This window comes from Phycodurus eques, chromosome 5 (genome assembly GCF_024500275.1).
Source record: "Phycodurus eques isolate BA_2022a chromosome 5, UOR_Pequ_1.1, whole genome shotgun sequence".
Classification (NCBI taxonomy): domain Eukaryota; kingdom Metazoa; phylum Chordata; class Actinopteri; order Syngnathiformes; family Syngnathidae; genus Phycodurus; species Phycodurus eques.
In genome coordinates this window covers 26,891,007-26,905,583 of record NC_084529.1, presented here as the reverse complement: position 1 = coordinate 26,905,583, position 14,577 = coordinate 26,891,007, and the positions used below count along the sequence as shown (strand labels likewise).

Here is a 14,577-nt window from a genome sequence, read left to right as displayed (position 1 = left end):
GCGTTGCTGAGACACCATTCTTGTCCTCTTCGGGTGTGAGCTTCCATTTTGGGGGGGGGGGGGCGGTGAATATTCTCTGTCTTAATTATACGTAGGATCAGCTGCGGGGCAGGCTCGGATACTTCAGACAAGTTACTTCTTGAACAGCTCCTATGACAGCTCACATCAACACTTAAGGAACAAATGGATTTGAACACCTGTCGTCATCAAGTGCTTTAGTGGAGACATTTTCTATTTTAATTTTACTAGTACTTCCTCAGCTATGAACACAAGTGCCACTAATATGTAATTCTTTCAATTTCACTTTGAAGAGGGATGAGGAATTTCACACTAGACTCAACTTTTCAGACCCACTACTACTACTACTATTTCTAGTTCTTCCACTACTATTACTACTTCTGCTACGACTACTGCCTTTGGTCCCACTACTACTTCCTATCGAACTCGTATCACAACTATGACAACTTTTTTTTCTTAATTCTACATCTACTAATTCTACTATAAATTCTGTTTTTACTTCTACCACTAGAATGTCCTACTACTATTTCTAGCACTACTACTACTTCCTCTATTAGTGTTCCTCCTTCTACTAATATTACTTCTCCTTTACCTTTTTCTATGACTACTGCTTCTATTTCTATGTCTCTTCTACTATTAGTAATAGTAGTTGTACTGCTATTACTAATTCTACAACTACATATTCTACCACTACTGCTTCTAGTGTATTTACTTCTACTACTAGAATGTACTACCACTACTACTTCTATTTCTACATGTACAACAATTTCTACTTCTACTACTGTTTCTACTTCTAATTTCACATATCAGCAACTTCTACTATTACTACAAAAGCTACCATTCCTCTCCTACTTCTGTGTGTGTGTGTGTAGAGAGAGATACAGTATCTATACTACTTTTTATTGTAGAACTAATTATATTTCCCCTACTAGTACTACTACTTATTTTTACAACTACTTCTCTTCTACTACAACAGTACTTCTGCTAATTCTACTGCTTCTATTTCTACATCTACTACTTCAAATTCTACAACTATTTCCTCTCCTGTTTCTATTTCTAATTTCACGTCAACAACTTCTACTACCATTTCAACTACTACTACGGCTACTATTCCACTATGGCCTACTACTACTTTTTCTTCAGGTATTCACACTAATATACTACTTTTTCTTCTAGAACTAATTATTTTTCTACTACTACTACTTTTTTTCTACTCTTCTACTTCTATTACTAAAATACTTCTGCTACTAATTGTACTGTTTCTACCTCTGCTGGTTCTACTACTAACTGTACTACTTGTTGACACACGAATACTTTTCCCACTGCAGATATGCCCAGCGCTTTTTAAAACGCATATCAGAGCATCCGACACGGCGCAGCGCTCGAGCGTGCCCTCTTTCAATCTGACCTTTGGAGAGAGAGGCATTACAAACGTGGACGGGGAGACGCTTCAGCGTGACGACTCCGAGATTTGGAGCCAAAGTGCGACGCCACTGCCGGAGATGAAAGGGGCGCTGACATAAGAAGTTGATCCTGGTATCTTCTGAGGAAAGTGCTAATCCGCGGTGGGACCGGTCTGCCGGTCTCGGGACTAGGCCGCTTAGCTTCCCCAATCCTCTTGGCGCTGCCGGCCCCCCGTGTCATCGGCTGTAATCTGCCCGGCTGAGATAAACAACGCTCGCCGCAGGAGGGCCCCGCGGCTCGCTCCCTCCCTCGACTGTCGCTCGCCCGCCCGCCCGCCCGCCAGACGAGTTGAGACGAGGTCCTGAACTTTTGACCTGCGCGCTGGAACTGAAGCAACGCTTCCGCATAGTCGCTGCTACACTTGCACAGTTGACCGCACTAGTGGGTCTAATGTGAAATAAACCTGAGTGGATTCAAAGCAGTCAGATGTCTAAATTTTCCGTTCATTCGCTTTTTCAGCAATTCTGTTTTTCGTGAGCGCAATTCCAATTGGAATGACTTCAAGCTTTCAAAAACACTTCGATTTACCACTATTACAAGTTCTGCTACTACTAATTACCTCTGGTGCTACTATCAATACTATTCACCCATACTAAAACTTACTTCTTCTACTACTACAATTTGTACTTCTACAACTTCTGTTAATGCTAATTACTTTGACTACGACTACAATAACAATATATTTTCTATTTATTATTATTAATTTTAAATAAATATCATTACTACTATTACTTGTTCTACGACTACTGCTGTCACCACTACGTCTTCTATCATTTTTACTTCTCCAATTACTTACACTACTGCTTCTATAGTGAATACTAATACTACTTACTGTACTTCTATTATCACTGTTACTACCACTACTAGGTACAAAGTAGCTTCTAAGACTACTACTTATACTGGTACAAATAATATTGCTACTACTACTTGTCATCACATCCCGTGCGCTGCCCTGGGAGTGCCTGATCTCGTCAGATCTCGGAAACTAAGCAGGGTTGGTCCTGGTTAGTACTTGCATGGGAGACCACCATGAAATACCAGGTGCTGGGGTTGGGGAGTGGGCCAATCACCCGCTCCCGTAAACACCTACAGATTATAGAAACCGCAATTGCGGTCTATGCGTGCCTCATGGTACTGAGAGCTCTAACTAACTAACTTGCCATGACTAATTCTACTGCTTACTTGTACCGCTAGTTTTTCCTAGTACACCCAGAACTGATCGCGATAATAATAATTAATATTACGCTTTTTATTCTGGAAAAGATGGCTTTAGTTCTTTTATTCTGGAAAAGATGACACTATTCGACTTTATTCGTGCATTGATGTTATGTGATAAGTCACAACCAATAGTTTTTAATGGGCCCAAAGCTAAGAAAGTAAATGTTTTATTAGCCCACCGTTTGTACAGTCAGTATGTCTGTATTTTTTTAGAAATTCAACAAAATAATTTATTGCAAATTTTGTAGACCCCCAAGTTTTCGGACCACTGCTTTAATTGGCCCCAACTCACCCTGACCTCTGAGCCCTCTGTGAATGTCCATTATTAATGCTGATCACATTTCTCCTTTACGAATGTCACAAAAGGTGTGCGTGTTTGTGTGTTATCTTTTGAAGGAGTCAAAGAGCTAGACCAGATCATTGTGGTGCTCTTCACCACGCACATGTTCATCGGCGGCTTCTTCGGTTTCATCCTGGACAACACCATTCCAGGTAGGATCCAAGTGCCTCGTTCCCAAGTACATCAGCACACAGCCACATACCGTGGGCTGGCTGATATTTCTTTAAAATAAAATGTCCTTTCCCATTTTTTCTATAAAATCTGATTTCTAATTTTAAGCATTTCCCCCCTTAACATGTATAGAAAAATCAAATGACAATAACATGATGACACTGACAACAAGTTATGCTTCCCCCACCCCCCCTTTTGAGTTCGAATTGATCTTTCCTGACACTAACCTATAAATATGTTCTCTCTATGGATACAGCGACCCCCTGCCTATTTGCAATTCACTAATGGTGATGTCACCTATTTAAGGTTTTTTTTCCCCCCTACGAAAAATACCTCCTGATATTCACTTAAAAAGTCACCTAACCGCAGAATCTCAGCATATATTTGTATTCAGCATTGATCTGGACCATGTAATGGTTACCAATATAACCTTTATAAGTTTAATATAACCTTTGCATGATTTTATTGTTCCATAAGCCTGGTGTAACTTTTCTTAGACAGCAATCCTGTGTGTCCTTGCAAATGTGCTCAATACAACCTGTTCTTGTTCTGAATCTCCAAGTTCCTCTGCTGCACCCTGTCCCATCTCTTTCCACGTTAGGAAGATGAAGATGAACTAAATTTGTTGAACATTTAAAATACTTGTTTATTAAGGAAAGTGTTTACACCACATTTCAAAAACTAGACTGTTTCTGATAAATTTATTTGTATTCATATAGGAAAAAAAAACTTCTTTCAGAGACAATGTTTAAAAAAAAAAAAAAAAAAACTTGTCTGTTTTTTAGTGAGAATTAAAGGCACGAGTTGATTTTTTTCTAAACAGTCACTAGAGGGATTCTATTCGAAAATTCGCTAAGTTGGCAACACTGACTGTGCTTTTGGAAGCGGGTTGAAGCAGTGCGCATTTGCAAGGGGATTTAGTTTTTTCCGCAAAAAAAAGAATTGTCCTCAAACGAATCCACTAACCACCCCGCAATGTTCCTCTTTATCTTCCAGGCAGCACCGAGGAGCGAGGCCTCCGCAAGTGGCAGCAGACAGCAAAAGAGGGAAGCCAGGCCACGTGCGACCAGTCGTGCTACAACATTCCCTTCTGCGACGCTATCTGGCAACGCTTCCGCGTCTTCCGCTACCTGCCCTTCCTGCCGTCGTACAAGAGCGGCCCGCAGGCGATGCCGGCCGCCCCGCTGTGACAGCTTCCTATTTGTTAACCTCATTTGACACACAACACACAAGTCGACAGACAATGCAACATAATGGATGTTACTACATTTCAGTAATAGAGAAAAAAGGTGATGAAATTCCAAATGGTTGCAAACGGGGCCGTTTTTTCCCCCTTTTTTTACTCAACTGCAGACAAAGGAGGCGTCTGTTAGCTCGAGTTCCTTATAACGTTCTGCTTTTAAATTTACAGTAACTTCCGGGAAGATCGAAGTGTCTACTATTAGAAGGCGCTCACTATTTGATGAAAATATGGTAAATACAGAGCATTTTTGTTATTGTTTTAGCAGTTTTTGTTTCAATAACTCTTAACATTTTTATTCTCACTAAAAATCCTGAGAATGTTTGTATTTTTACAAAAGAAAAAATAAATAAAGAAGTGCTTCATACTAACAATTGTACTAAATGTAAGCCAAAGTACAGATGATGGACTTTGTAGCCAAAATGAAAAGTGAAAAAAAAAAAAAACAAATCTATAAATAAATGCCTTTTAAATATGTCATCAGATATTAAAGTTTATCATTTCACCACACGAGGGCAGCAGGAACAAAACACCAACAAAAAAATAACATTCTTTAAATGTGAGATAATAGGTATATTATAGATATAGGTCATAGGTATATTCAATAGTTCAGTGTTGGTAGTTTTTGAGTTTAAAATTTCATCTGAAGTTTTTTATTTTTTAAAGACGAAGGGATAACTCTTACGGCCAACAGTGCGGTGTGCAACCCGTTATGTCCAGCGATTCAACTCTGCTTTTAATTTTGACTTGTTCAACAGTGACCCGGTACGACAAAGAAGATGGACAGTTAACAGTGATCGAGACAATTTTACCATCGTTGCGATGCCAACCGCCACCACCAGCCGCTCCCGTCACAAAACCTCGGTCAGGGAGGATCACAAAACTATCGAGCCAGTGATTTCACCAGTAGCATATGCTTGTAATTGTTCTTTTTATTATTATTATTAGTTGTGTTTCATTAAACTCATTCACTGCCATTGACGGCTGTTGAATTCAAGTATCCCTGTTAACATGGAGGCCTGGCAGTGAACGAGTCTTAAATGATTTTGTAGCGAGTATACGTTTTTGGTGAGTTTGATGCTGTCATTGTTACCGCTCTGTGTTTGCCTGGCGACCAGAAGTTCACACGCCGCCGTACCACAAACGCGGAAGTGCTGCTTGCATACTCTGTTGGAAATTTACGTAAATCCTTGTTAAAAATCTCAATGTTGGCTTCGAGGCTTAATTTCAAACCCTAACCTTGGCTTTAAACCCTAACTCTAAATTGAAACTCTAATTTAGACTTCATACTGTAATTTGAAATCCTTACATTTGTTTAAAACCCTATTTGAAACGCTTCTTTAAAAACCTGAATTTCACTTCAAACCCTAATCCAGATTTCACTGAAAGCCTAACCCCGGCTAAAAACCAAAATTTTAAACCAATTGAAATCCAAACCTTCGATTCAATATTTGATTGGAATCCTAACCCAGGTTTGAAACCCTCATTTGAAACCTTAAACTTGGCGTCAAACCCAATTTGATACCCAAACCCTTGTTTTAAACCTTTAACTTTGGCTTCAAACCAAACCAGCCTTCAGGCATTAACGCAAAGATGAAAACACACATGCGACTGTGGTTATTTGTGTCTTGTCGGCCAATTCTTCCTCACTGTCATTCCGTGAGATGTTCGTCACGCGCGTTCTCATTCATTTCCGGGTGAAAGGCAGCACTGTACTGAGTGTTTGCTCGTGTGCTTCGCAGTTTGGAGGTTCTGGGTTCAAATCTGTGTGAACCATGTTCTCCTCCAGTTTGTGTGGGTTTTTCGTCCCACAATCAATTGTTTGCCTATATGGACCCCGCCCTGATTGCTACTGCTTGCTCTTCCGAACTTTAATTTTGACTATCATAGCACTGCAGATGACACATAGTTCTATCCAGCAGTGCCTCCAGATGACTACAGTTCAATTGAGGTGTTGTGTCACTGTCTAAAACAGATAAATAACTGGATGAGCCAAAAATGTCTTCAATTAAACCACAACAAAACTGAGATCATTGTTTTTGGCAATAAAGAAAAGAGGATTGCTGTTAGTAAATACCTGGAGGAAATACCTGGAGTCACTCTCTTTAAAAACCAAAGACCAAGTCCGAAACCTTGGCGTTCTGATAGAGTCTGACCTGACGTTCAACAGTATTATCAATTCAATTAGTCAAACTGCCTTGTACCATCTGAAGGCCATATCTGCCAATTCTTAATTGCCATGCCGAGCTGTACAATGCCTTAGCATTGATGAAGTGCTCTTATTGATGTAAGCTAGCTCTGTGGAGCAGAGCCGACACTTCACCTACAATACAATAAAAAGTGAATTTATCTGAAAACAATTCAAACCTCTTACCAGAAAAGAGTACAAACATATTTAATTTTTAAAAAAACTAACAGTAACCAATGCCCAAAGGGAAAAAAGATTTACCTTATTTGGAGTCAAAAGATAAACATTATTCCTGACTGGGGAAAACTTCTTGGAACGATCCATGAAGTCAGTGGAACAAGGTGAGGGCAAGCGAAAAGCAACAGCAACAGCAAAACTCCATCCAACAAATCCACAACACATCGACACAGTTTGTTTCCTGATAAACACAATTTGGCGCGGCACATCAAAACGACACACTTCCTGTATTGGTCACGTGATTTTTTTCTTAAAGCGATACACGCACCAAAACGGGGTTTCTCACTCGTGTGCTGACGCACCAGTGTTGTTCGTCCCATCACGAGGCTCCAGCTCGCCCGCGACCCTAGTGAAGATAAGCAGTTAAGAAAATGGATGGATGGATGAATGCTTTTAATCATGTCAAGCACATTGAGTTACCTTGTGTATGAAATGCACTATATAAATAAATTTGCTTTGCTTTGCCATATGACTCGTGCTCGATGCTCTTGAACTAATCAATTGTCATGTTTAAAGAAAAAAAAAAAAAAGGCTTTTATGCGGCTCCACTGTGTCTGCTGTCAGATTCAGCCAGCCATTTAAAGCGCCAGTAGTCGCCGTAGTCATTGGCCGACCTCACGCTCGCTGTCCACACAGTCACTGGCCATTCTACGTGTCAATCTTGACATGCAGCACCAGATCGAGTTTTGTAATTAGCTCATATACTTTTTGGAGGTTTTTGAATTTCCTGTTTTTCCATCCTTTGCAATTTATTGAGGCCTGCCAATCAAGTATCTCAGAAGTGGGGTTATTTGGCTGAATTTCCTCAGAGGAGTTGGTTGAAGGACAATACCTGCCATTCACAGAAGAAAGAACAGACTTCCTGTTTATTTCCATGTGTGGGTCCTTGAGACTTTTTCCATGTGTCCATCCCACCAAATTTCACCTTGATTGATAAGGCTGGTTAAAGGGCGTAATTTTTGGGGGCACTAGAAAGGTTAATGCCTTGAAAATTATTATTTTTGTTTTAAAATAAAATTTAAAAAATCAAGTCCTAAAGGGACCTTCAGACTTTTTCATGCAGCCTGTCAAGATGGACCAAATTTCTTGTTGATTAATGTCGCTGATGGGTCATACAATTTTGTAAGTGGGTCGTTCCTGTTAATTTTTGGGTATGGGTCTCTGAGACTTTTTTTTGTGCGGTCATGATGGACCACCCCACCACATTTCACGTTGTTCGATGGGCCAGGGGATGAGGCCTAAATTTTATCCATCCATCCATCCAGCCATCCATTTTCTGAGCCGCTTCTCCTCACTAGGGTCGCGAGCGTGCTGGAGCCTAAAATACAGGATGCCGTGGTATTGGAACACAAGATTTTATTACAGGAGTCTGACATAGTGCAATCACGAAAGACCAAATTTGTCTAGCAGTCTGATCCAGGCATTACATGTTGTCTGTCTCAGATGTGTTGTCTGTCCCACATCGCCGACATGTTTTTTTTTTTTTTAACAATAACTTTATTGGTGGTCAGATATTTACAGTACTACATCAGAAGACGCACGACAAGGCTAAAAATAAACTAGCTTTTGGATTCAAATGTACTGTACACGATGGCGATGCGGAGTGAATGTGATTTGCGGAGCCCCTCAATGACGTCATTGATCGGATCGGCGAATAACGACAAAGCCGATCACCATGAAATGCTAATTATTGGCCCGATACCGATCAAGCCGATCAGATCAGTGTATAGTCTAATAGACATAGTCGCGCTCGCCTCCACACACAGCTGGTGCTCTGGTACAAGTCCTCTCGAGAGGGGTTGGACTTTCTTCCACTCTGGAGTTGCCCACAGTGAGAGGCACCGAGCAGGTGTGGGCATACTGATTGGCCCCCGACTCTGCGCCTGTATGTTGGGGTTCACCCCGGTGGACGAGAGGGTGGCCTCCCTCTGCCTTCGGGTCGGGGGACGTGTCCTGGCTGTTGTTTGTGCCTATGCACCAAACAGCAGTTCAGAGTACCCACCCTTTGGTCCTTGGAGGGGGTGGTGGAGAGCGCTCCCGCTGGGGACACCATCGTTTTGCTGTGGGACTTCAATGCTCACGTGGGCAATAACAGTGAGACCTCGAAGGTTGTGATTGGGAGGAACGCCCCCCGATCAGAACCTGAGCGGTGTTCTGTTATTGGACTTCTGTGCTCATCACGGATTGTCCGTAACGAACCCCATGTTCAAGCATAAGGGTGTCCACACGTGCACTTGGCATCAGGACACCCTAGGTCGCAGTTCGATGATAGACTTCGTGGTCGTGTCATCGGACCTGCGGCCGCATGTCTTGGACACTCGGGTGAAGAGAGGGACGGAGCTGTCAACTAATCACCACCTTGTGGTGTGTTGGCTCCGATGTTGGGGGAAGATGCCAGTCCAATATGGCATGCCCAAATGTATTGTGAGGGTCTGCTGGGAACGTCTGGGAGAATCCCCTGTCAGAAGGAGTTTCAACTTAAACCTCCGGTAGAACTTCACCCACGTCCCGGGTGGGGGGGGGGGTTACATTGAGTCCGAGTGGACCATGCTGAACCCCCCCCCCCCCCAATGATTTATTTGTTTGTGGTTAGGCCAACTGTTTTGGGTCTTCGCCCCCCTAAAAAAAATTCTTAATCCAGGCTAAATGATTAGTTTTTTACCTTATTATACATTAATTTATTTATTTTAATAATCAGCACCCATCAATGCCCAGTGATGGCAGTTTGCTTGTGGCAAGTGATGCTTGAATGTGATGTCACTTCCTGTGTTAATTCGTTTCAGGTTAAGGCTGTTGCAAAGAAAAAGCAAACCGGAAAGCACACAGTTAATACTTTGATGCCAACTGTGATTCAAATCTTAGCATTTGTGTTATTACACAAACATGGATTCAAGGCAAAAATCCCGGCTACGCTAACAACCTCAAGGTGTGTTGTTTTTGTTTAAATGATTAAAGCCTCAAGGCGTGAAAGCCAAGTGTTAGCGTGTGCTAGCACGTCCATGCAAAGATTTTGATAGCGTTGATAGAATTTCTATGTGGCTCAATGTAAGCAACATTTAGTTACCAGGGCAAAAAGATCATGTTCACATGTGGGCACTTCACAATGTTGCGTGCGTCCACGGAGTTAAACGCTCAGCTAACTCTGTTCTTAAGTGATAAGGAAACAGCCTTTTTATGCCAGAAGGCCCAGAACAGTTTTCTGTGCGACCGAGAAGTTTGATATGCTCCCTCTGTGGTTATTTGTATTGTGATGGATTTAAATTGAAAGTTCAGTCGGGTTTGAGAGGGGACAGACAGAGAGAAAAAAAATTGCAATATTATTTGCTTGTTTGTTTTTTGCGCATTCTGTGAGGAGTACATGCAAATATATTAATTTATTATGCACAATCTGATTCATCAAACCTAAGGGAGAACAGATCTTTTCCACTTGTGTAACCATTTCTGATATGCCAGAAACAAAAATGATCGCTGCATGTCGTCTATTCAGCAATGCAATTTTGGAGCTTCTGAATGATCTTGTCACCCCGGGGGTGGATGAAATTCGCCCGGAGTTCCTCAAGGCTCTGGATGTTGTAGGGCTGTCCTGGTTGACATGCCTCTGCAACATTGCGTGGACATCGGGGACAGTGCCTCTGGATTGGCAGACTGCGGTGGTGGTCCCCCTTTTTAAGAAGGGGGTGTGCGGAGGGTGTGTTCCAACTACAGGGGGATCACACTCCTCAGCCTCCCTGGTAAGGTCTATTCAGGGGTGCTGGAGAGGAGGGTCCATCGGGAAGTTGAATCCCAGATTCAGGAGGAGCAGTGTGGTTTTCGTCCTGGCCGTGGAACAGTGGACCAGCTCTACACCCTTGGCAGGGTCTTCGAGGGTGCATGGGAGTTCGCCCAACCAGTCTACATGTGTTTTGTGGACTTGGAGAAGGCGTTCGACCGTGTCCCTTGGGTGGTCCTGTGGGGGGTGCTTCGGGAGTATGGAGTACCGAACCCCCTGATACGGGTTGTTCGGTCCCTGTACGACCGGAGTCAGAGTTTGGTGCGCATATCCGGCAGTAAGTCGGACTCGTTTCCGGTGAGGGTTGGACTCCGCCAAAGCTGCCTTTGTCACCGATTCTGTTCATAACTTTTATGGACAGAATTTCTAGGCGCAGCCGAGGTGTAGAGGGGGTCCGGTTTGGTGGCCTCAGTATTGCATCTCTGCTTTTTGCAGATGATGTGGTTCTGTTGGCTTCATCAAGCCGTGACCTCCAATTCTCTCTGGAGCAGTTCGCAGCCGAGTGTGAAGCGGCTGGGATGAGAATCAGCACCTCCAAATCTGAGACCGTGGTCCTCAGTCGGAAAAGGGTGGCGTGCTCTCTACAGATCGGGGATGAGATCCTGCCCCAAGTGGAGGAGTTCAAGTATCTTGGGGTCTTGTTAACGAGTGAGGGAAGAATGGAACGGGAGATCGACAGGCGGATCGGTGCTGCGTCTGCAGTGATGCGGACTTTGTATCGATCCGTTGTGGTAAAGAAGGAGCTAAGCCGAAAGGCGAAGCTCTCGATTTACCGGTCGATCTACGTTCCTACCCTCACCTATGGTCACGAGCTGTGGGTCGTGACCAAAAGAACGAGATACCGGATACAAGCGGCCGAAATGAGTTCCTCCGCAGGGTGTCCGGGCTCTCCCCTAGAGATAGGGTGAGAAGCTCGGTCATCCGGGAGGATCTCAGAGTAGAGCCGTTGCTCCTTCACATCGAGAGGAGCCAGATGAAGTGGCCGGGGCATCTGATTCGGATGCCTCCCGGACGGTGTTCCGGGCACGTCCCACCGGGAGGAGACCCCGGGGACGACCCAGGACACGCTGGAGGGACTACATCCTTCGGCTGGCCTGGGAACGCCTCGGGATCCCCCCGGAAGAGATGGATGAAGTGGCTGGGGAAAGGAAAGTCTGGGTGTCCCTGCTAAAGCTACTGCCCCCGCGACCCGACCTCCGATAAGCGGTAGAAGATGGATGTATGGAAAATAAGAGAAAATAAGAGATACCTCTCTCTACGAAAACTGTCCAAGACAGAACTGTGAAGATGGCAGAAAGCATCACCAGACAGCAGATTGATGATATCAATGCAGCTTATATCAATGTAGCCAAAGACAAAAATGACATTGAACAAATAGCTCTGTTCTGCCGATACGCGACCGCTGCCGGGCCACAGGAAGACATTATTGAATTAATACCGCTAAAAGGCCAAACACGGGGGGAGGACATCTGTGAGGCTGTCTTGGATTGTTTAAAAACAAAAGAAATAAAGACCACCCACCTGGTGTCAGTGGCTACTGATGGGGCACCGTGTATGACAGGAGCACAGAAGGGCTTTGTGACTTTACTGCAAAAGTCGCTGGATAGAAAGCTGCTCACATTCCATTGCATCTTGCATCGAGAACCACTTTGTAAGCAAACATTTCCTCCTTTATGCGCAAAAGTAATGGATGTTGTCATTCAGATTGTCAACAAAATAATGGCAAAAGGGTTAAATCACCGTCTGTTCCGCTCATTACTGGATGAGGTGGACAGCGCGTATTCTGATATCTTGCTGCATAAAGTCCGGTGGCTGTCCAGAGGAGAAGTGCTGAAACGCTTTGCAGAGTGTCTGGAAGAGGTGAAAAGTTTCCTTGGCAGCAAAAGGCTCACCTTTCCTGAGCTGGAACATCCAGAATGGCTGGGAAAAACCCCACTTCATGGTTGGTATGAAAGCACACCTTAACACGTTGAGCACGTCTCTTCGGGGGAAAGTTGGCACAGCTCTGGCACATGCTGGAAGAGGTGTTGGGATTTGAGCACAAGTAGACAGCGTTGGCCAATGATTTACAGCGAGGTACACTGTGTCACTTCCCCTCTTTGAGAGAGTTCCAACAAACTGGCAATGTGATCAATTCACAGTATTTGCAGTCTGCAATCACTGCAATGCAAACATCATTTGGGAAACGATTCTGTGAGTTCAGAGAGGGGAAAAAAAACACCTTATCTTTCCCTGTCACTCCCCTGAGCGTCGATCCATCCCTGTTGAACATGACTGCATTTGCAGGTGTAAGTCAACCTGATCTGGAGATGGAACTGGCCGACATCGCCGACAAGGACATCTGGGTGTCGCTGTTCAAGATCTTGACAGCAGATCTTGAAAATGTGTGCCATCAGAAGGCCGTTCTTGCGCAGAATCCCAAATGGAGCGACATTGCAAACCTTCCCAAACAGGACAAACTTGTGTTTGAAACATGGAATGCCATGCCCTACATAAATATGAAGAGGTATGCATTTGGGGTCCTGGCACTTTTCGGATCCACATACATCTTCTCCGACGTGAACTTTATTAAAAACCTAGAATGCAAGCAGGGACGGTCATACAGGAGGAAGAGCTAGGGGAAATGGTGGTTTGGCTCACCACGGCGCTCTCACACCGTGGCGAGCCTGGTCTTTTGGTCGCAGGGAGCAAGTGGCAATGAAATTACCTAATTGACCGCAATAAATGCACAGCCGCTGGATGACACGACGCTGACGTTCCTGGGGATCTAGTCGGGTATTACCAATTTGCATGGGTTCCTCAGGTGCAGTGGGGGGTGACGAAGGGGCAGTCGTAGGTGCAGATGATCTTGTGTGCTCGGACCCTCAACATCTGTTATCCAGATGAATGGTAGGTGTGATGAGAGCTCATCTTTATGCTGTTCCGAAAGGTCGTTAATGAAAATCCCCCTGAGCGCAGCGTCATCCCCCTCGCATTCACCCGCAAGTATCCTAAACTCGATGGCATATGCAGCTCCGGAACAAGCGCCCTGAGTGAGCGTAAGGAGGCGGCGGGTGGCTTCTCCGCCCTGAACGGGGTGATCGAAGACTTTTTTAAGTTCAGCGGAAAACGAATTAAATGACTGAAGTACCGGGGATGAGTTGTGCCATAACAAGGTGGACCATTTGGCTGCTTTGCCGCAGAGGAGGTTACTGACAAATGCGACCTTGGATTGTTCGGTGGGGTAACTGTACGGTTGCAGGTTGAAAACTAGTGAACAATTAAGAAGAAACTCGCTACATGCACCTAGGTCCCCAGAGTAGGGCTCGGACGGAGGGACATGAGGTTCTTTGTAAGGGGGGGTGGCTCGGAGGCTGCAGGCTCGGAAGGAGTACTTACTGCTGGGTGGTCGGCTTGCATCATTGAGGAAAGGAGGGAGACTTATTGTGTAAGGGAGTGTAAGGATTGCATGTGAGTGCATGTTTAAACGCCTCCGAGGTTGCTGGGTCCATTCTGGCCGAAGTATTCGGTCACAAGTTGATTCAGACGGGACCCAAGAGCAGGCAGAGGCTGAGAGGTTGTGATGAAAAGTGTATTGAACAAAGGGGAATGGAAATGGTCTTTGAGATATGCTGGCGGGTTGTTGAGGCAGGGAAAGTGTGGCAGGCGGTGGCGAGGACCGGCGGCGGGCTTGGCGGCTTGGTGGGAGGAGTCAACTCGGCGAGGGACACAAAGGGAGCACTGAGGAGAAGGAGAAACACAGAGGTCAGAAAAATCACAAGAAGTGGCGTGGCTTACTAGATGCTTGAGAGCCGCAAGAGAGCGTTAATACCCGGGATCTGGCAGGCTATTATGCAGGTGATGATGAGGGCTGAGTGATGACAGATGCGCGGCCGAGGTGGTGCTGATTACTGTGAAGAGAGATAGGAAGGGAGAGAGAGGGCGAGGGGAGT

At 44.6% G+C, this 14,577-nt stretch overlaps 1 protein-coding gene across 1 annotated transcript in view; it reads left to right on the top strand.

The window, feature by feature from the left end:
- Positions 1–4,911, top strand: part of si:dkey-106n21.1 (solute carrier family 23 member 1) — a 66,961-nt gene extending 62,050 nt beyond the window's left edge. Inside the window, exons 11-12 of the mRNA XM_061676479.1 lie at positions 3,097–3,192; positions 4,208–4,911. Coding sequence (XP_061532463.1) covers positions 3,097–3,192; positions 4,208–4,401 — 290 coding nt within the window. The 3' untranslated portion in view covers positions 4,402–4,911. The remainder of the gene's footprint in view (positions 1–3,096; positions 3,193–4,207) is intronic.
- The last annotated feature ends 9,666 nt before the right edge of the window (positions 4,912–14,577 follow it).